Source organism: Sciurus vulgaris (genome assembly GCF_902686455.1).
Source record: "Sciurus vulgaris genome assembly, chromosome: 5".
Classification (NCBI taxonomy): domain Eukaryota; kingdom Metazoa; phylum Chordata; class Mammalia; order Rodentia; family Sciuridae; genus Sciurus; species Sciurus vulgaris.
Window position 1 is genome coordinate 49,378,584 of NC_136465.1, and position 24,404 is coordinate 49,402,987.

Sequence of the window (24,404 nt, forward strand, 5' to 3'; positions counted from 1 at the left end):
TAGACAAACCAAAGAAATTAAAGGGATACGAATAGGAAAAGAAGAAAAGAAGAACTCAAACTATCCCTGTTCGCTGATGATATGATTATATATTTAGAGGAACCAGGAAATTCCACCAGAAAACTTTTAGAACTCATAAGTGAATTCAGTAAAGTAGCAGGTTACAAGATCAATGCTCATAAATCCAATGCATTTTTATACATAAGTGATGAATCTTCAGAAAGAGAAGTTAGGAAAACTACCCCATTCACAGTAGTCTCGAAAAAAATAAAATACTTGGGAATCAATTTCACAAAAGAGGTGAAAGACCTCTACAATGAGAACTACAGAATACTAAAGAAAGGAATTAAAGAAAATCTTAGAAGATGGAAAGATCTCCCATGTTCTTGGGTAGGCAGAATTAATATTGTCAAAATGGCCATACTACCAAAAGTGCTATACAGATTCAATGCAATTTCAATTAAAATCCCAATGACGTGCCTTACAGAAATAGAGCAAGCAATCATGAAATTCATCTGGAAGAATAAGAAACCCAGAATCTCTAAAGCAATCCTTAGCAGAAAGAGCGAAGCAGGAGGTATCGCAATACCAGATCTTCAACTCTACTACAAAGCAATAGTAACGAAAACGGCATGGTATTGGTACCAAAATAGACAGGTAGATCAATGGTACAGAATAGAAGACATGAACACAAACTCAAATAAATACAATTTTCTCATATCAGACAAAGGGGCCAAAAATATGCAATGGAGAAAAGATAGCCTCTTCAACAAATGGTCCTGGGGAAAACTGGAAATCCATATGCAACAGAATGAAATTAATCCCCTCTCTCTCACCCTGCACAAAACTCAACTCAAAATGGATCAAGTACCTCAGAATTGGACCAGAGACCCTTCATCTTATAGAAGAAAAAGTAGGTCCAAATCTTCAACCTGTCGGCTTAGGATCAGACTTCCGTAACAGGACTCCCATAGCACAAGAAATAAAAGCAAGAATCAACAACTGGGATAGATTCAAACTTAAAAACTTTCTCTCAGGAAAGGAAACTATCAGTAATGTGAAGAGAGAGCCTAAAGAGTGGGAGAAAATCTTTGCCACTCATACTTCAGATAGAGCGCTAACTTCCAGAATCTATGAAGAACTCAAAAAAAAAAAAAAAAACTACACCAAGAATACAAATAACCCAGTCAACAAATGGGCTAAGGAAATGAACAGACACTTCACAGAAGAAGATGTACAAGCAATCAACAGACATATGAAAAAATGCTTACTATCTTTAGTAATAAGAGAAATGCAAATCAAAACTACCCTAAGATTCCATCTCACCCCAATTAGAATGGTGATTATCAAGAATACAAGCAACAGTAGGTGTTGGTGAGGATGTGGGGAGAAGGTACACTCATACATTGCTGGTGTGGTTGCAAATTAGTGCAACCACTCTGGAAAGCAGTATGGAGATTCCTCAGAAAGCTTGGAATGGACCCACCATTTGACCCAGCTATTGCACTCCTTGGCCTATACCCAAAGGACTTAAAATTAGCATACTATAGAGATACAGCCACATCAATATTCATAGCTGCTCAATTCACAATAGCCAGGTTGTGGAACTAACCTAGATGCCCTTCAATTGATGAATGGATAAAGAAACTGTGAGATATATACACACACACACACACACACACACACACACACACACACACACACACAATGGAACATTACTCTGCCATGAAGAATGATAAAATTATGACATTTCCAGGCAAATGGATGAAATTGGAGAATATCATGCTACGTGAGATAAGCTAATCTCAAAAAACCAAAGGACGAATGATCTCACTGATAAGCGGATGATGACACATAATGGGGGGTAGGAGGGGGTTAGGGTTAGGTTAGGTTTAGGGTTAGGGTTAGGGAGGGGTCCAAGAATGGAGGAAGGAATGACTGTATAGAGGGAAAAGAGGGGTGGGAGGCATGGGGTGGAAGGGAAAACAAAACAGAATGAATAAAACAACATTACCCTATGTCAATTTATGATTACACAAATAGTATGCCTTTACTCCATGTACAAACAGAGAAACAACATGTATCCCATTTTTTTACAATAAAAAAAAATGAGAAAAAAAAAGATACTATTTGGCAGCTTCTTACAATGTTAATCATACACTTAGGATACAGCCCATCAATCCCCACTGCTAGATACCCAAGAGAAATGAGGTCATATGTTAATACAAAATTCTGTTTGTAAATATTTATTGTGGTGGCTTTATTTATAATCACTGGAAGCTGGAAACATCCCAAATGCCTGTCAGCTGGTGAATGGGTATGTAGATTGAGACACATCCACATAATGGCATATTATTTAGCAGTAAAAAGGACCAAACTACTGATACATTTAACAAAAGCATTTTACTAAGTAAAAGAAGCTAGATGCAGATATCTATATATTCAGTAATTCTTTTTAGATGGCATTCTCTGAGTTAGAACTATAGGAACAGAAATCAGACCAGTGACTGCCACAAAATGGGATTTCTAAGGAGTCTTCAGAAACTTTTTAGAGTAATGGAAATGTTCTCTATCATGAAGGTAATGGTCATACAACTGTATAAGTTTGTCAGGATGCACAGAAGCATAAATCTAAACAGGGTAAATGTTGCTATGCAAATTATACCTTAGTAAATTTAAAAAATAAATGATAAAGGACACATCTACCATCTATTACAAAACAATCCTGGAGGAACCTGATGCTGTATCCTAAAACATTAATATTTTTGTAGTTAAAAGTATGATCATGGTGTACACTAAATGGGTCAAGTTTTGCTGTCAAATGAATTTTTAGAGGTTTTTGATCTTCGGATTTGCCAATAAGGAAGTGTGAATTGGTGGATATAGAAAAAAAGACCACTGGTATAAAGGAAATATAAAATGATTGCCAATTTATTTTGGATCAAATATGTAATTAACTTTTTTAAACCATTGGGGGAGGGGTGCAAGCATTGTGATGGTTTTAAAAAAGTTACTATCTCACTTTCCCAAGCCACCATGTGCCATTGACACAGCCAGCATTCTGAGCTCACAGATTCTGTATATGGCATTGTAATTTGCCCTATTTAGAATGAGAATTCCTTCCTCTTCCTTCTGTTTTTGTCATTTTTTTTTAAATGTATTGAAAGATTCTTTTCTCTGTAGTGTGGTCATTTTCTTTAAAAATATAGACATACTTTGCAGAATGACTGACAGGCTACCAGCTTGCTAGAAGCTGTCTTGGCTTTTAATATTCAGTTTAATGAATGTATATATCTCACAGTAAAATCTTTTTACATTCTTTTGGCCAATGTGTTTATATTTGAGGTTTATATTTACATCCTCAATTTTAATATAGTTGTCCTTCAGTGTTTGAGGAATTGGCTACATTGGTGATGGTGTAGTTGTTTGGTAGTCAGTAGGAAAACAAAAATAACAAACTTTCAACTTAAGCAGTGACATTTTTAAGAATAGAAGAATATGGAATGTATTGGGGTAAAAGATGGCTTCTTAAAATCACCATTAAATAGTCTATAGTTTGGGCTGGGCATGTAGTTTACCTAATAGGAGTAAAGCTCCAGATTTGATTCTCAGCATCACAAAAAAAAAAAAAAAAAAAAGAAGAAAAAAATCAAAAGTTAAATGGTCTCATAAAAGTTTTCAGCTGTTTTGTCTAATGTCCTCTGTGTACTCTTTGGTATGATGGGCACTGGCTACCTGTGCCTATTGAATACTTGAAAAGTGATCAGTGTGACTGAAGAACAAAATTTTTATTTTTATATACCTTTAATTTATTTAAATGTAAGTAACCATGTGGAGATGTGCATACTGTATTGGTCACCATTGCTTAGAAATTATGTTGCTTTTAAGCACAGTTGATGTTTAATGCTAGCTAATGTTAGTTTGTTAGAAAGGTCAAAATTATAGGAGACAATGGAAGAAAAGGCCCTCCACCAATATTCAAGGCCCCAAATTACTGTTTAGAAGTGGTGTGAAGTGTTTAGTTTGATCTTGATTCTAGACTTAACTGATGGTAATGACTTTGAAACCAGTAGAAGATATAAGTGGGAAGATTTGATTGAATTCAAAAGTAGGAAGAAGACATTGAGAGCTCTAATAACTTTGCAGTTTTTGCCATGTTGTTCTGAAAATATTCATAAAAGATTCCATAGTGAAAGTAATAATTCATGTATTCCTGGGACCTATGTTTATATATAGTAGAATATTGATCTTTCTGAAAATTGCTTTGGGGGAAGACTAAATTGAACATGTTAAGATCAGATTATTTCCTGGTTCTTTAGTGAAATTTGTTTCACAACCACATAGGTGGTTCTGAATTTTCAAATCTGTTAGTGAAAATACAGTGTAGTATGTCACCTTAATTAGTATTTTGTTCCCCAAATAGACTATTGGTTTAGCTACATGAATCAGTTACTTTTTTATATTTGTTTGTACCTTGAAGAAAGATTTATCAGAATTATCAGTTCTTGGTACTGCTTAGCACTCAGCAACACAAGAGTCCCTACATTAACTTGGTATTTGAGATTCTTGACTGAAGTCTTTACATAGCTCTTCCCTTGAGATGCCTAATAAGTTCACGAATTAAAGCATGCGATGGGAAATGCAAAATGCATTGATCATTTGAATAGAGCCAGAATGAATTTTCTTCATTCTTTTTCCCGTGGCCCAATGGCCCATGCTTACAAGTTTATCTGAAAGTTCAAAGCTTTAAAGTAGTTTTGATGGAAATTTTTGACTTTTTATTTTAATATATTTAACCTTTTTAAAGTTAGTGATTATCTTTGTTTTATAAAATTGTCTTCTGGCTATTATTATTTTGACATCACATCTTCCAAAGCCCAGATTTAGTGAGTCTGTGCTCACATAAAAGCCAAGTTCAGGGCCTGACAGATTTTGGATGGTAGTCACTTATCTGCTTATTAATTATACTCACTTATTCTCTTATTAATCCACATATTAGTGGATAATCTAATCTTACTCCATTTAAGTGCCCTGGCACTGTTTCATGGAATGTAAATGAATGTTTTGTAGATGATCCCATAGAGTTTTCCTGAAATGTGGGTGAGGCGATATGGATAAAGATGACTTTCAAGTTATATTTCCTTGTGTTTTGTGCAAAGCAAGATGTATTGTGTGTGATTTGAAAGTACAGAAAAGAAAAAAAGGTCAGAATTTTTTTTTAGTCCCTTATTGCTTTAAGAATTTGATTCCATGTTCATAATCTTTCCATGCTTTTCCATTCCAACAAAATCAGATGACTCTTTTTTACAAAACGAAGTCTACTTTGATCCTGTCAGTTGCTAAAGAGACAGATAAAGTCCCTTAGGTATTTAAAAACTAAATAAAAATCATTTTTATTCAGAAGGCAATTTTGCTTTTACACAAAGTGAAAGATTGTTTCCAACTACCTCAGAGAAATGTGAAGGGGCATTTATTTTTAACCTTCATTCTGATAACAGAGTTTTTAAAAAAATAGTTTGTCTATCTGCATAGACATGTATTAGTAGTTATTTGATTAATAATGACAATTCACACTTCAGAAAGTAGATTTTTTGCTTTTTTTTTTTTTTTTTTTTTTTTTAGTTCCACTTTATTCTAATAAAAAAAATGTTAAACCATCTGTTATCTCCATTCCTGGCTGCTATTATCTTGAGTATAATTGCCTAGTTTCCTTTCTAGCTGATCTATTGCTAGTCTTTATCTGGATGTTATTAAAGAATGTAAATGCTCCACAGAGCATCATAGTCTCAGCCAGAATATTTTCAGTTTCTCAGCTAAAATGAAATAGATCTGGTGGTTTGACTGTTAAGTAAGTAGCTAAGATTTGTCATCAGAGTGTATGAGGGCTCTGAATTCATTATGTCAGTTGTTCCTACGAGGTAGCATTTGAAAAATAGCTTCAACTGTCGATTGTGGTCCTTGGGCACCAGATAGTGGATGCTGGGATGTACTGCAGAAAAGCTGATTAAAGTACTAGGCTCTCCAACAGTAAGAATAGAAAGTCATTTGTAATACTTTGTTGGATGCATTCGTATATTTCCTTTTGAAAGCTTGGGCTTATTATCAGCTTATCCAGGAAGGAATAACATTTTTGTAGACATGTACTTTTTTAGTGAAAACATCAATAAGCTATGCATGAAGAGACTTTTATGTAAGTAGACTGATTTGAACCATGAGGATCCCAAATACTCTGCAGTTTTATTACCTAGCTTATTGGAGTCATGTTTCACTATGACTTAATTTTCACTAGTAGCTACTTCCAGTTCACAATGTGTTTTTACTCTATGTGGGGGTGTTTATACTTCCTCTAAAATATAAATTGTGTCAGAATTTAGTTCTCTTTTTCTCCTTCCTCTGGCTGGCTACCTTCCTTCCCCCCAAAAAAAGTTTATTGGAGTTTAGAAATATTTATGTAATCATGAAACTTTCAGCTCTTTAAATAGATTTTGTGCTTTCCCTGTTAAAATATCTCAGTATTTATGCATTGCTTTCAAAATAAAGTTGACTTCTTAATTTATGCAGCCATATATGATCTTTTAATTTATTCTCTGCCTTATTCTTGGCCATTCCCTAACAAGTGTCCTTTGCTCAGTTTTATAGAGCTACCATTTTCCTTCTCATTTCATTTACTGGAGTTGCTTCCTTCTCCTCTACCCTCATTCACTTGAGGATCACCTGTTCTTCCTTTAAACCTCTGCTCAACTCTCCTGTATTCCAGGAAGGTTTCCTTGAACCACAGTTACCCTGTCTCTTACTAATTTCATTTAAACTAGCCAGTACATGCTTAGCATTTCTTAAGAGCTCTTCATATTCTTTTGTAATCATTTGTTTACTTGTCTATCTTCTTTAATAGAATATTCCTTGAGGTCAGAGATAGTAGTGTCTTTTGATTATTTTTTGAACCTGGCATATAGGCCTTTCAAATGAATGAATGTCTTTTACAGATGTATACCATAATTTGGTTTACTTATATATTTATTCTTCAGCCATTTGAGGGTATGGGTTATGCCATTTTCCTCCAGGAAGCTTTTAAAATTTACTTTCTAACTTGTATTCTTACCTAAAATGTTCAACTTCCATATTGCTATCTTAAATATTTAATAAAAATAGATCTTTAGCTTTAAGCCTTACTGGCTAGAAGATACAATAATATGATTTTTATGCTGTCAGTTATTAGAAATTGAAAGGACCAAATCTATGATTATGAAATTGTGCCTTATAGTTTATTGTTATATTGACTTTACTGGTATACAAAATCGCTTTTAGGAGAGAAGAGGTATTTTATAACTTCTCCTTATTTGAAAATACTGTAATTTCTAAATTTTAACCCAATTAGGAGGCAAGATAAAATTAAAGCTAAAGAATATTTGCTATTAATGGGTTATAATGTCTTTTTTCTTTCTCTTTTGTGTGTGTATGTGTTACTGGAGATTGAGCCTAGGGCCTTGCACATCTGCAGCAAGCACTCTACCTCTGAGCTGTATCCCTAGCCTGGGTTATAGAATTTAAACATGTACTTGGTGGTCCTGAGATATCTTTATAGCATTTGCATCAATATACTGCATCCTATAGCAAAATATAAACAAAATGTGAAGAAGTTCATATTTATGTGTTAGATTTTTTGAAAAGAATTTAAGCTTATTTCATATTAGAATTTATCATTTAATAGAATTTAGCTTTTCTTTTAATCTAAAATTTTTTTCGTATGAGTGTACTTAATATCTTCATATAATAATTTGTCAAGACACTTTGTATAATTATTTCTTTAATGATACAGCAAACTGAGTCAGTGTATTATAGCTGAATCATAGTCCTGGCTGTTCTTTTTATTTATTGAATGAACAAACACTGTGTTATTAAAACTCCTTGTCCTGTGATTGAGCTTCAAAAAAAAAAAAAAAAATCTTGTTAGATTTTGAATACCCTAAGAAATTTATTATGGAAGATTTTTAATAATATTTCTATTTTCAGTTTTTGATATATTTTGAAAATCTATTGTAAAAATATAGAAGGGGAAATTATCCACATCACAATAACTATCTGCTTATTCTCAGAGACCCCAACCTCCTTTATAAAACTATGTTTCATTATTTGTTAAAATTTGGTATTGAAGTTGTATAAAGGTTAAAGCATGTTAGAATATTATTCCCCGTTTTGGTTTTGGAGCGCTGCCTCCAAGAGGTTCATAGCATTTGGTACGTAGTTCACGTATTTCTAGTCTACAGTCCTTCCCTATCGAGGCAGAGCCTTCATGGTTCTGATATTTGCATTTCTACAGCTATAAAGCTCAGTAATGGTAATTAATTAAAAAGAAACTTTCCATGTCATTATAAATAAAGCTGAGTTTTTTTGAAGACTGGTAATTTGTACCTTTAAAAAGCCACACTATTTTGCTTTTGTCTCAGAATGTATTATGCTTCACAAGTATCCTGTGACAGCCTGAATAGAAAAGGGGGGAGGGGACATTGTCTTCAGCTGGCATGTTGTTATCAGAGGGAATGTGTTTCTGGACACGAGATTTAGCATTCATTGGTTGTCTGAAGAAAGCTATTTCATCTGAGGATTGGACAAGGAGCTGCGTCAATTTGCTGCCCGTCTCCAAGGCACTGGTGATGCTGCCTTCACAAGCTGGCTAGCGTCACGGCTCCATCACCCAGCGGGGTGTGGACTCTCTTTTTCTGTTCTTCTCTATTTAATTCTCTATTTGCTGCTTACTGCATTTCTTAATCTGTCTTCTGCCAAATGCTAACAGCATGATATTTTGCAATCATCTAGGTGAATACAAGAAAGACGAACTCCTAGAAGCTGCTAGGTAAGTGATTCCATTCATTTTAAGTGAGTATAATGCATCTAAGAGAGAAAAGGGGGAGGGCAGGTAAAGGTCTATAAAAATTGTAGCATGTTATTGTCTCGCTTAGATTTTATGCAATAATGCAATTAATATCTTATAATAAATCTTTGAATACTTTGTTTTACATCCTTAATATGTATAATGATGGAATTTTTCACTATGGTGATGATTATCAGATTAATTTTATTTGAAATGTTTCTTAAGCTACCTGCAAACCTTAGTTGCCTAGCCTTTCAAATGATATTCTTGGAGTGTTTAAATGCCTATATCTTCATTTTCCTCTGAAGATTTTTCTAGTAAAGCTCAAATGAGGGGCATAAAGTAAATGTTAAAATCCTCATCTGTTTTTATTTTTTATTTTGGTCAATTATAGTTTAGTTGATTTGCTCTTTACAACATTTTCTGTGTATTTTTTAAACTCCAGTGTTTTAGATTATTTATCAGAATAAAGTTTGCTTGTAATTAAGAAGATGACTTTGTGTAGCTATGTAACACTAAAATATAAACAGCTGCATTATCCAAGATGTATCACTAAAAATGATGATTAACAGGAATTAATTGGAAAAATACTAATTGAATATTGAACAGATTCATTGTGATCCATACAAAAGAAATCAGAGCAAACCTTTATTATTTTCCACTCTCTTGTGAAAAAATATCCGTAAATATTCATAAGAAACTCCTACAATTTTATAGAAATTGACTTGCTACCTTTTTATAGGAGTGGTAATGAAGAAAAACTAATGGCTTTACTGACTCCTCTAAATGTGAATTGCCATGCAAGTGATGGGCGGAAGGTAAGTTATTTCAAATATAACCAGTAATTTCTTCTTGCTTTACAAATTTTTTTGAAGTAGGGATGTGTATATATGTATCTCTACCTACATGAATTTACGTACATATATATGGCTGTATTTTTTCTGACGTCTTTTTCAATATAAAATGAAATACTGCTCTGTTATTGGTAGTTGTGACATATTCATAGAGCTGGTGAAGCACGGATCTTAAGTAAGCCTTTTCTCTTAAATATCAGACACTGAAAGTTGTCTGTTGCATGGAACTGCAGCTTTGTCAGTGATTAAAATGAAGTATATATTATTTTCTGTATACAATAATGGAAATTGGAGCTATTTATGCCCTATTTATTTATTTGTTAGAACATTTTAATTTTTTCTTTTTTATTTCTTGAGAGATTTGTTTGCTAGATATCAGTACTTTTTGCATTAAAGCTGGGGAAATGTTAAATTTTTTTAGATCTACGTAATAGCTTTTTTAATTATTATTTTTGATTGAGTCAATTATGGCATACTGAAAGAAAATAGCTTAAAAGAGAGGGCAGTGTTCTGCATTAATATACAGGTGTCACAAGTATAAGGTAATGTATAAAATGTACAGTTGGCAGCATCATTATCTGTTTCATATTCTTGCAGAATATAGAGTGAAACGTGATCCTTTTTAACCTATGGTAACTGATTGCAAAGTTTTGCAATGGTTCACCTAATAGGCTGAAAAACAAAGCACTCTATACTCCTATAAACTAGCAAAGATTTACTCAGTACACTTACTTACTTTGAGGAGTCTTTTAAAATGGTAAGTCTTCATTTTTCCTTCAGTTTTGAAGTTGCTTTGGGAATTTTAACACATGTGCATGCTTTGAGCTCGAGATTTCATTTGGATTCTTTCAGCAGATAAAGTGACTTCTGTCACTGTGCAGAGAAGGGGCTTCTTATCTGTGGTAAGTGCCGCTATGGTGCTTAGACACAGATCTTTTAGAACCCAGCCTACTTCAGTTTTCCATAGCCATTTTAATACTACAGAGTTTATGTGACATTACTCTAGCAGGAGTCTATTCCTATCCCTGCATCATTCTCCCATCCTTACCTTATATACCATGACAGCCCCATTTCTGGTGTAAGAAATCATGTAATTATTAAGGAGCATGATCACAGGTTTTCTCTTTGCTTCATCCCCTCACAAGTGTATAGAACTCCATTACTTTTCCTTCTCTTCTCCCCAGAAGAGGATACATTGGCTTCTTTTTAGCTGGAATCAGTGTATTCCTCATTCACATTCTATGGCTCCATTTCTATATTACTCTGTGGCATTTGCCACGGACTTCCTTATATTATTGTTGTTTATACGTGTCCTCTTTTTCTACCATTCAATTAGTTGTCTTTCTATTTTGCACAGAACCAAGCCTGGCACTTTGCATATAGCTGCAGCTTAGGCTATGACTGTTATTCCCTGATGAACATAATTTTGTCATCTTAGTGAGAAAATCATCTGCATTCTGCCATTTAGAAAATGAAATCAGAAGTATGCGAATGGGAGATTTTAGATTATCAATTTTTCAAATTAAATTAGAACAAGAAAATCAGACTTAAGCATTTATTAGGTTTCAGTGATATGCATATATCATAGGGAATCATTCACAGTTGTCCTCTGTATGCAAAGTACAAGTAAAAATTCATAATTTAAATTGAATAATATTTATATTCATATTTTATCCTCATTTATGGCACAGAGTATTTCTTATTAAATGTATCAGTTGCAGTAAAACCACAAAGCAGGAAATATTTTCAGGGTTAGTGGAGATTGGAATAAGATCTCTTAGCTATGACAGTATTTTTTTCTTCTCACTAATAGTATTAAGAAAATATGTAAGCAAATCTAGCTACTAAATCACAAGTCTCTTGGATATTTTTATTTTTCAGGTCATTTGCATGTGTTTAAGAATTAGAAAGTCAGATTACATATTAATGAGAGGATAAAGATACTTTTTTGTATACAGTAAGTCAAGTACATAAAGTTTTATTTTTTTACTTTCATTTTAGAAATTATTTCTTGAAGACTCAATTACATGTTATGAGTCACATTCTCTTTTAGAGGCTTTTTCAAAGGACAATTTTAATGCAAGACTGAGTCCTGTTCCTCCGAGGTTTTACTACAGTTCTTGGTTTTTAAATTTCAAAAGTCCAGGAAAGCTGGACATGGTGGCACACCACTGTAATCCTTACTACTGGGGAGGCTGAGGCAGGAAAATCACAAATTTGAGGCCAGCCCAAGTAACTTGGCGAGACCCTGTCTCAGAATAAAAAGGGCTGGGGATGTAGTGTTATAGTACCAGTAGGTTCAGTCCTCAGTACAGCAGAAAATATTAATAAAAATAAATGTACAGGAAATGTTAATTCTGTAATGTCTGGGGATGAGAAATGTTCCTTATATACACTGCTTTGTAGGTGGAGAATTTGCCTCGAGATATGTAAGGGTCTGAGACTTGCATATTTTTAATATGGTGGGTGGGATTATACAGTGAGAGTGTAAATTTTAAATAGTATCTTAATTTTGTACTGTGAGTTGGTGATTATCTAATAATATGTGAGGTAATATGTGAGTGGTTAATATTTTTATTTCCCACAGATTCTTATTTTTTCTACCTATAGAATTCTGAAAATAGTAAAATATCAATAACATTTTATATACTTTATATTGTTACATTATTCTTGTATTTTTGTCCAGACAATTGCAACGAATTTAGTTTTAAAGATCTTAATTGACTTAATTTATGATTGTAGACATCTCATTTTGTAAGAGTATACAGGTGAGCTGAGCAAAGAGTTTGACTTTATAAGACTAAAGAGCCAAGGAAAGCAGAAACAGAACAAAAAGTGGATGGTTACTTTTCTGTAAAGGTTGAACAGAAGGGACTTCCTTTCCATGCTAGCTAGAACTGACCTGTTTGGGGATCTGGCTGTTATTCTAACACCCCCTGCCCCCCAGTTTCTTGGGAGGTCAAATAAACAACAAATTGGTTTTAGCTTGTTGGTATAGAACTCCAGCAAGAGTAACTTCATTTTGATTTGGTCTCTTGGGCCTAGTGCTGGAACTGAGTCTAAACTAATGCCTCATAAATTTTATTTAACATTTTACATGTGAATTAAAATTGGAAGTTGACTATTCTAGGCATTTTATTGTTTTTTTTTTTTTTCACCCTAAAAGCCAGAGGCAGAAAAGTTATATTTTGTTCTAAGATGCTTCTTTCATGCCACTTTATATATACTTCTAATGATGGTCGTTTAGAAATGTAGAGGCATAGATATACTCTCTTCTATCTTCTGCCTATTATCAGTAGCCATTGCATTCTGTACTTCTTAATTACAGTGAAGCACAACGAGAACCTTAAAACAGTTTATTTCCTTTCTGGAATATCTTATTCCTGTATTTTTAAACTTATATTTCTGGACCTTTAATCTTCCTTTGTGGGATTTTCTATCAATACCAGATGTTTTATTAGCAATTATCCAAGTGTTCTGGCCTTGTGTGATGTCTGAGCTTAAGGTGGCAATATTCTCTTGTTTTTTATTTTTCAGCACTAGTTTTAACAAGTATACTTTCCTTTCTATATAAATGAAAATAAATATTTAAATGCTTCTCAGATTTATTCTAGTACTCAACCCTCTTGAGAGTTCTTCTCGTTCCTTCTTTGTGTTATTCCCCTTTCTTGGTTTTCTTTATCAAAACCCTTCCAAAAACAAAGGTCTAAATTTATTCTTTCCTTATCATAACAAGGAATAGTGAATTAGGGATTAGTCTACATATTCTTAAATGGGAATATTATATATCTCTGCATAATCTATTGTGCCTGCTATTGCTTTATATGTCATCAGATATTAAAAATAAATAATAATTGGTGCTTTTTAAAATAAACTGTTCAATATAATTCTGGTATTTCTGGTTTCTTTTTGCTCCTTTCATTTATTCATTCATTCAACCAAAACTCAACACCTACCTTGTGTAGTCATTGTAAGTGTCCTGGAAGATAAATATGTAGTTAATGGTACTTGTTTACAAGCAAATAAAAAACTGATTGAATGATTAAGAGATTGTCAACGACATTGAAACTGGTGTGCTAAAAAGAGGTAATATTTCTTTTGCTTTGGTACAGTTATATGAAAATATTGATCTAAGGTAAGATTTTTGGCTCTTTTGTTTTTAAAGCATTAGTGTTTAGACAGGTATGTCTGTGTAAGAAACCACAAATTTAGATGAACAGGCAATTGGAGGTACATGATTTAATTCAGAAAAATCACTGAAAGCTTGCTTTAAATGTCAGATTTCTACTGAGTAAATGTTTGCTTCCATAAAGTAACTAATAATGAATAAGACTCTGGAAACAGAGATGACTATAGTGTTTAAAAACTATTTTTAAATGGAGATCAATCAGAAATAAAGTAAAATTTAGTATACATTGAAGACATCATGAAAAAAACCATGTGATATGCTTCAAAGAGCAAGTACACTGTAAGGTCAGAATGATTAAGTTCTATTCTTGACTAAGTTTTGCTTTCTAAGTTTGTGAATATGGCTCTAGAAATTTCAGTTTACTCATTCATAAATGGGTATATTCATACCCATTCCACGGGCATTTGAAAGGACTAGTGAAATGGCATTAATGTGCCTAGTATAGTTCGTAGCACATAGTAGAACTTCAATAAATTAGATCCTTCTCCTTTGGAACCTTTTGAATATAATTAGAATGGGCACATGTATTGGTTTGGATGTGAGGTGTCCCTGGAAGATCACATACTAGACAATGCAAGAAGGTTCAGAGGAGAAATGATTGGGTTGTGAGAGTCTTAACCCAATTAGTGATTTAATCCCCCGATAGGGATTAACTGAGTGGTTACTGAAGTGGTAGGATGTGGCTGGAGGAGGTGGGAATTGGCCATGGCTATATATTTTGTATCTGGAGCATGGACTCACTCTCTGCTTCCCGATGATGTGAGCTGCTTCCCTGTGCCACACTCCTCCACCATGATGTTCTGCCTCACCTCGAGGTGTGGAGCCAGCCTTCTGTGATTAGGACCTCTGAAACCGTGAGCCCTCAAATAAACCTTTCCTTCTCTACAGTTGTTCTGGTCAGATCATTTAGTCACAGCAGTGAAGAAAGCTGGCAAAACAACATATATGTACTCTAACATTCCCTACATCCCCACTTAAATTGTCCTTACTAACTAAGCTCAGTCACAGGTGGCATTTGAATAAAAATCGGTTATAGGTTACCAGGTAATCTACAAAGTGTGTAACTGAATCAATTTTTATTGGAGTTTGACCTTCCCTTTCTTTTCACCCAAAATCACATTTAATAAATTGTTTAAATTAGCAACTTAAATTAAAAAATGTGTTTTTGAGATAGGTAACCATTTTTAAACATTTATTCATTAAAAATTAATATTTAACTGAAAATAATACCACAGTATTAATTTGAATTTCACAAAGCAAATCCATTGGAACATGAGGAAGATACAGGATTAGTGTAAGAATTTTGTATTGATTTTTAAGTTTTGGGATTGTATACAATCATCATATTGTAATATAAAGAGAATTTCTCATTATTTTTGGCAAGTAGCCCCCTCCCTCAATGTAAGTCTTCTCTAAATATCATGTTTGTTCAGAATTTTAACAATCCATATGTGATATATTATTATTTAGAAGACTCCTCAAGGAGCCAGGCCTCTTATTACTTGTGCCCCTATCTAGTCTCCTCCCACGCTGACTCTAATATTAGCTGGGACTGCTGTGGTAAATAACATAAGGCAAAAGTGATGCTTATTCCTTCAAAGGCAAGCCCCTGAATTGACCAGGCAGCTATTAACTTCTGGTGTTGAGAATGCTCCTTCTTGGAACTTGGCTGCTATTCCATGATGCAGCTCTGGTAGCATGTGGAAAGGTCCACGTGAGGAAGAATTGAGGCCTCTAGTGAGCAGATCCACCTGTGCTTGTAAATGATTCTAACTGTCCAAGCATCAGACATTCAAGCCCCACCTTTGTTTCTAGTTGAACCTTCAGGTGACTCAGTCATCCTAACACCCCATCTCTTGCCACATAGAGCAGAAGAACTGCCCAGGTAACTCGCCATTGTTGAGGTGTTTTGTTGTTGTTGGGTTTTTTTTGTGTGTGTGTGTGGGTGTATAGTAATAGATAACTAAAATATCTGTCTAGGAGAACATCAGATGCAATGCTTATTATTTAATAGGCATGAAAGAGTGTATCTTTTTTTCAGATGAATTACTTTAAAATGATTTTCATAGCTACATAGAATAAATGAGGATTTTTAAAAATGATCTTCTAAATATATTCACTTTATATCAAGTTATTTTAAATTTGTATCTTTAAATTTGAGGGTTTTTTGCTATAGTAAAATAATTTCATATATATATTTTGGGGTCATGGTATTATGAGAAAAAGCATAAACTTCAAGCTAGAAGATGAAATATTAAGTTACAAGTAACTGTTATTAGCTGTCTGGTTGGGCAAGTTTTATATCTGAGTCCTCAAATTTTTTTATCTTGAAATGTGAAGGATTTGAGCCAAGTGACTTCTAAACTACCTTTCAATTCTAATATTTTAACACTGTAATATATTTTATTTGTTTTTTAGCAGTTAGTAGTAACTAGCAGTAACACAGCTGGATTGCTTCAGAGACTGTACTGTCACCTTGGAGACAATACTCCAGTATCTAGATTAAAGTTTATGTAGAGCCCTCTTCCCCTATAAGAAAGTTCTTGCATTACCTGGGAGCACATATCTGGCTTCCCCTGGCCCTTAGTGCCCTTTATCATTTTACTTGTTCTTGTCAAATCTTGGAAGGTAAAAGGTCATACCATTTTAAAAATTTCCAACTTTTATGGATCATAGTTCAGGGATTTCTTGGGATTACAAGAAGATCAAAATTCATTACATCTGTGTCAGGGAACTCTTCAAGTACTTTAGGTTTAATTATATATCTAATCAAATTACTTGAGAGTATATCTTGCTAAGCAATGCATGTCTTCTGTAACGCAGAAATTCCTTAGAGCAATTTTTCTTGCCTGCTTAGGTTGGGATATATTGTATAAAATCCTTATGCTTGTGTATATTCATCTTGTAACAATAGGACTTGAAAATGTCTTGCCTTAAAATTTTTCATTAGGGAATCACTTCTACTAAAATAATCTCTATTTTGTCAAATGCAACATTTCTACTGGTGAGGGTAATTAGTACCTGTGCCAGCTATGCTGTTTTACTCTTTGAAAAAAGAGTCTTTAGTGGAAGAAGCCACAGAGTTAAACAGTAGGTGATAAGACTCAGTTGTCCATTTTACCCGGATTCAGCCACCTCCCCACTCCTAGCTTTGGATTCTTCTGCACTCATACCCTAAAGCACAATTTTCCTGCAGTTATCTCCATTAGACTAGTTGAGGGATATGAAGGGAGTAAGTACTAAATCATTTGACTATGAGTAAAATTCATAATAAAAGTTTTATTTAGAAACCAAGTTGCAAAAGTGGCACTTTAAGCATCTATTTTTTAAAATTATTAGAATTTAAGTGTGAAGCCGCCCCCCTCCCCCATTTTTCCACTGTCTCTACAGGTAAACCAAGTTGTCTTAGTATGGTAGATTACAATTATGCAGTACCTGGAAAAACATCCATCCGGCAGAGTGGCAAGGGAGAAGATCAGGAAGAAATGTGCAAGGTAGCTTCAGTGGTATTGTCGACGTCACAGTTCAACTGAATGGAGTAGTGGGTGGTGGTGTTTTTTTATTGTTCTTTGTAACTTAAATTTTTTTCCCCTTTTTTGTTTTTTGTGGTGCTGGAGATTGAACCTGGGGCCTTGTGCTTGCAAGGCAAGCACGCTACCAACTGAGCTATATCCCCAGCTAACTTAAATGTTCTAATGTATCAAATGTTACATGTTGAAGATAGAAACACTCCTGTAATCATTATGGTTTGTGTACCTTTTTTTTTGCTTGAATACATTGTTCAGTTAATACCATTTGACAGTAGATGCTATATAAAAGTTCTTAAAACCTTTAAATAAAAGGAGAACCATTCTGTGTAAGAGCCTTGCTTAGGTGAAAAGAGAATCTGCTTTCAGGAAACCCTTCTAGCTTGATGAGAAACCGTAAAAGGGAATTAAGAGTTAATTATGAATTTAAGAAATCTGAAACTACCTGTAGCTTTGAATTAGTATTACTAAAATGGTTGCTTGGTTGCAAACATAAACAATTTCTTAATTCATTTTATACCAGTTACCTGGTATCTTAATCAGCTTGAACTGTCATGTCATTGACAGGTAGCTTAAACAACAAAATTTTATTTCTCACAGTTCTGAAGGTTGGGAAGTCCAAGATCAAGGTGTGTGATCGGTGACTGGTGAGGGCTATCTGGCTGCATTCTTGCTCTTTGCTTATATGGTAGAGTAAAAGAAAGCTCTATGTGTAAGTTAAAAGGGCACTAATCCCATCAGGAGGGCCCCACTCTCATCTGAACTTAATTACCTCCCAAAGATCCTATCTTCCAGATACATCATATCTAGAGATTAGGACTTCAGAATATATGAATCTGGGGACAGGAGGAGGATACAGTGTGCATTTAGTTATAAATAACCTGGTTATTTTTATATTAGACCCTTTTTAATTTTACTAAAAGGAAAATCATTCAAGAAGCCTACTTCTCTTTAAAGTATCAAAAGTCTTAATGACATACCATAATATACCTTCATAATATAAAAAGAATACTCTCAGTAACTAGTAAGAAGCATTATTCTCTTTTAAGAATGGCATCAGAAGTAAAACTTTTTAAAAATGTACTGTAGATAACATGCATAATTACAACATATTGCCAAAGTCCTGGAGGTCTTAACCACATAAAAGTCAGTGAAAGGAATTTGCCAGTCTTCTGATGATGTAAGGTGGAAAGATTCCCTCCAGTGTCATCTTTAGATGCCAGCCAGTGTAATAGTTATCTATTATACGTTACTTAGGCTTTGACATCTAAGCATCAGTGATTCTAAGATTGCAGATATCAATAAAAAGGAACGCATGAAGTTTGAACAGTACAAATATTTCTCTTGAAATTTAAAAATCAGGCTATTCTCAGATCAGGAAATCTGGTTTCTGTAAAGTCTGCCAGTTCTTTTTTATTAAACAGTGAAAAACTAATGTTTTACTTTGGGAGTACTAAACATTTTGTTTTGTTTTGTTTTCATCCCATACAAACTGTATGAAAGGATGCTAGAAACTTATTTTGGAAGACTGAGACTGGAGGAAAGAAATTGCTGGCTGTTGAAGAATCCCCTCAGAGTTTATACAGTGTTGTTAAGCTGACATTCAGAACTTTATTATTACAAATATCACTCTATATGATTCCTGTTCATTCTTTTTTTGTTTATTTCCTTTTTCTTCTTAATATATACACTTACAATAAAGAGAGCCCTTTGTATTCTCACTTTAAATTTTTACTATTAAAGCAATTAAAGAGTGCTTGTTTTGCAAAATAGTTCATAAATTCTGTAACTTTTCAAGTGCTAATTTGCCTTCCTAAAGATGAGTACATATTTTGCCTCCAAGCCTATGAAATATCAATCGTTACTCTAGCTCTATTCATCTAATCTATCTGGAATTCGTAGACTGTTATTTGGAAGAGGCCTTAAATGGCAACTAGTCCAGCAATGCGTTGTTGAAACTTTCACTGTGACTAACTGACAGGTTCTACTTAACTACATTGAGAGAGAGAGAGAGAGAGAGAGAGAGAGAGAGAGAGAGAGAGAGAGAGAGACAGAGAGAGAGAGAGAGATCACTGATTTAGATGAGTTTGATCTGGATCTAGTGCCCAATTATCATACTTTAAAAAGAGATATTTTGACCAACCAGAGGGTGACCAGAAAGGTAATCAGGGAAATTACTGTGTAAGAAGTAGTTGAAACAACCAGAGGGGCATAATTCAGGCAGATAACAAATCTGTGAGAGATATATAAAAAAATTATGCACTAGAAAGGAAACCAAAAAAATTATCCTTTTCCATTTCAATTTTATTCTTCCTTATTCTGCTATACTTACTTTTTTTTTTTTTTTTTTTTTTTTTTTGGTAGGTGGTAGTACTAGGGATTGAACTCAGGAGCGCTTTACCACTGAGCTACATTCCAGACCTTTTTTAGTTTTTACTTTATTGTTTTTAGACAACTTTAATTATTGCAGAGTTTCACAATTCTGGGGTGTCTATTCTAATGGTGTGGTCATACTGTTGATATTGATCAGAGTGCTAATGTAGTCAGAACCAAGGAGATCCCTGTCCATCTTTTTGCCACTTACCCATAGTGATTGGTTTCTTAACATCCTATCTATAACCTGAGCTTCCAGCCAAAGGAATAAAAGTTCTAAGTTCAAACTACCTGGATTTGATCCCCATCTCTGCAGTTATTTCCCTGTTCCTCTGTTTCCTTATTTGTTCTAGTGAGGGAGTTGAAGTTTCTATCTCAGGTAGTTGTTGTGTAAAGCAAACAAGTTAATACATACAGTGTACTTTGTCATGCTCTTTGTAGTAGTCTAAGAGTTAAGAAACTTCAGCGAAACTATCTGATCTTCATTATGATATTTCTTTAAAAATCTCTTTAAAAAGAGACAATGAGATATATTTCCATGGACTCATGCCCATATTGATTCTCTAGCTTTTAATTTGTTTAGATTCTGATCTAAGTATCTTTCTTAAAGAGCTTCTTAGCTCTTTGCTTCTTGGCAGAGCAATCATGTCTCTGTGCCTGATAGAAACTTAATAAAGCTCTGATTATGTGTTTATTATATTTTCCTAGGAATTTTGCCTTTAATGGCTGATGTGGATGGGAAACACTGATCTATCTTAACTAAATAACAGATTCAAATGAGATATGTTTTGATTTGACAGAGCCAAAATTGAACTACTTAAATATCCATTTGTAGGCAATGGGTAGATAATTATGGTACAGTCACACAATGGAAATACTGTTCAGTCATTACAAAAAATAAGACAGACTTCTATGTAGTAACATTAAGAGGAAAAAAACAAATTTCCGAAGAAGACAATACAATCCCATTTTTGTGACAAAAACAGCAACAAAAAGAACTCAAGAGGCGGCTCCGCACAGTGGTGCATACTTATAATCCCAGTTGCTCAGCAGGCTGAGGCAAGAATATTAACAAATTTGAGGCTAACTTGGGAACCTTAGCAAAACCCTGTCTCAAAACAGAAGAAAAAGGGCTTGGGGTATAACTGAATGGTAGAGAGCTTGCCAACATGAGGTCCTTCCTGGGTTTGATCCCCAGTACCAGAATAAAAAAACAACAAAATCAACACACAACAACAAAAAACTCAAGAGAAAATCAAATACTCATCATAGACATGGAAAAATCTCTCAAACGATACTTGAGCAACTGTAAACAGTGATCATTTGAGAAAAGGGCTTGTTGGACCAGAGGGAGAAATAGAACCTTTTACTTCATATTATCTGTACTATTTGAATTTTTAGAGGAAATATATTATTAATTAAAAAGGAACTCTATTGAGAGAATGCTTAATAAATGTAATTGATAATTGAGACCAGATAAACAGAAAAAAATATATACAGTATGTCATTTTTGAAGCCAGACTTGAAGGGGCACATTTTTATACATCCAAAAAGTGGAATTTTTAAGTGATAATGGTTTTGTGTTTCTTTATGCTTATAGTTTTTAAGAGATGAGGGAAGTTAAAAAATAAAAATCTACAAAGATTATGTTTAGACTTATGAGTTCATAGATAGTATTTGCAAAACTAATGGTACATTGGGTGATCTTATCACTAAAAGAATATCTAGACATTTTATGTCACATATATGAGACTATATGAAATCTATAGTACTGCCTATGAAATAATCTTGCCAAAAATATTTCAGTTGAAGGAGGAAAATTAACTCCCAGTTTACAATCAGTATCAGTGTAGGTACCAAATCAGTCACACAAGAAAGGGAATAGGCAATTGGCATTTTCTTTAAAAGATATGAGTGTGGTGTCACATGCCTTTAATTTCAGTGACTCAGGTGGCTAAGGAAGGAAGAGCAAGTTCAAAGCCAGTCTCAACAATTTAGCAAGACCCTAAGCATCTTAATGAGTCCCTGTCTAAAAATAATAAAAGGGATGGGTATGTAGCAGAGTAGTAAGTTGTCCCTGGGTTCTATCCCCTGTACCAAAAATAAATGAAAATAAAAGACCAATATTATGAAAAAAGAAAAATAAGGATGGATGAAGACTATTGCAGGTTTGAGGGACTTAAAGACTCAATAATCAAATAAATGTATTGTTCTTAATTCCAGCAAATCAATTTTAAAAAGATAATGTTTGAGACAGGAAATTTGAATAATGACATGAATATTAGGTGATAATGAAATTTTTACCACTATTATGTGAGATAGTAACATTGGAGTTTTAAAAGAAAATTCCCATAATTTTTGGAGGCATCTCTGGAGTATACAGAGGTGAATTATATCTTGAATTAACTTTTCAATATTTCCAGGAAAAAAAATAAGAAAGAGATAGCAGAAGCCAGTGTAGCAAAGTCCTGTAAATGAATGAGTATTGAATCTAGCAGACAGTCAGTATATGATTGTTTTATATTTCTTTAAACTTGCCCTTAATAGAGCAAAGATTTTATGTTCAAAGGTCATGAAATTTTATCTTATTGAATCATTTTGTAATCATAACTATAGAGTAAGTCTGAAGGAAAATTTTGAATAGTACACTATTTTGTACAGCTTGTATGGAACTGAGGAAGGCTTTGCTTATCTATTGAAGAAATGTATTGCTGGATGGAAAAAATTAATCTTTTATTATCTCTTGAGCCAACTTGTTTTAAATAGGATTCTTCTAATTTGGTAAATTAAAGGGTGTTTGTCAGAATACATATTAAGTGTTTGCACATGCTCATACAACTTTCTGGCTCACTGCAGCTCCAGAAACCCGAAACTCGTTCGGCTTTAAGTCTGTCTAGGGTCAGGTGACCAACATCCCAGTTTGCCTGGGGTCAGTGGGTTTCCTGAAACCAGTGAAGTCCTGGACAAACCAGGACAAGCTTGTCACCACATTTTGGATTCAAGAGGATTGAATATAGATCTAACTGAATCCTCATCTTAAAGAAAACAAAATACACTGTACATCATGGGCTAGACAGCTCTCTGATGACTTATAGCTTCACAGTTGTGGTTTTATATTTTCTTAAGGAAGGTATCAAACATTACATATGACTGTGTTGAAATGTCAGTGTAAATCTTTTGCACAAATTTAAAGTCAAATTCACCATGTTGGATTATCCATATTGTCTCTTTTTAGTAATATAAATTGAAAGCTAACAATGACTTTTATGTGTGTCTTTTTAGTATACATAAGATATAGTCTCTGTTATCAGTGAACTCATGGTGAACTAGAGGATATAAATAAATAACTATATATTGTTTTTTTTTGTAATTATTTATAGTAAGATTGTGGCAAATAGTTTAAAGACCAATTTTGACAGTTACTTTTGTATTTTTATTGCACAAGTATTGTTGAAAGACAAAAAAAGAGGAAAGGAGACAAATATTTGGAGTACTGGTGTTTTGCAGTCTTGTTTTAAATTCTCGTTCAGGGAATGCAGTCAAGTTTTTACTTTATAAAAATATATTAATTACAATTGTCTTAAGAATTTAAGAAGTTTTATATTTTATGCTTTTGTAGGAGCGACTGGGGATTGAACCCAGGGGCACTCTATCACTGAGCCACATCCCCAGCCCTATTTTGTATTTTATTTAGAAACAGGGTCTCCATTGAGTTGCTTCGGGCCTTACTAAGTTGATGAGAGGCTGACTTTGAACTCCCAATCCTCCTGCCTCAGCCTCTTGAACTGCTGGGATTATAGGCTTGTGCCACCACACCCAGCATATATTTTACATTTTTAATATAAAAAGTTTTATTGAGGTCTAGCTATTCACTCTTTGTGGTAGTTGTTAACTTGAAAAGCATCCCCAGCGCTATTAGACCCAGGAACCCTTTTCTCTGCACCTAGCAGTCATTTGTGAGCTAGCAATACTTGTTTTGTGTTAAAATGTAAATGCTAAGGTTCTACTGGAGTTAATATGCAGTAATACATCTAGATATATTGGTAGTTGTCATGATTTCTTTGCTTAGTGGGAAGAAAGAATGAAGATGTAGAAATTTTTATATTCTAGACACACACCACCATACATTTCTTACAAAACTGATAGTTTAGTTGTGCATCTGTAAGAATTTTGTTATTTTAGCTGGGTGAGGTAGTGCACGACTATAATCCCAGTAGCTCGGGAGGCTGAGGCAGAAGGATCATGAGTTCAAAGCCAACCTCAGCAAAATCGAGGCACTAACAACTCTGTGAGACTCTGTCTCTAAATCAAAAACAAAATTGGGCTAGGGATGTGACTCAGTGGTTGAGTGCTCCTGAGTTCAAACCCCAGTAAAAAGAATTTTGTTATTTTAATATAACCTCAGGAATATTTTGCCTTCCATTGTTGTTTGGATTTATTAAGAAGTAATATGTGAACTTTAATTTGGAAAGTATTTTTTCCCCCCCAAAGGTACTTAGTTCACTTAGTACAGTCTAATTCTCAGGGGTCTCAGCTAACTAATTATTATGGTATTTAAGTCATATAGAGTGGAGTGAATGAAGGGTAACGGA

General features: G+C 33.9%; 1 protein-coding gene across 1 annotated transcript in view; it reads left to right on the forward strand.

The window, feature by feature from the left end:
- TNKS (tankyrase) overlaps positions 1-24,404 on the forward strand; it is a 197,000-nt gene that overhangs the window by 89,339 nt on the left and 83,257 nt on the right. The window contains exons 4-5 of the mRNA XM_079139072.1: positions 8,815-8,851; positions 9,612-9,687. Coding sequence (XP_078995198.1) covers positions 8,815-8,851; positions 9,612-9,687 — 113 coding nt within the window. The remainder of the gene's footprint in view (positions 1-8,814; positions 8,852-9,611; positions 9,688-24,404) is intronic.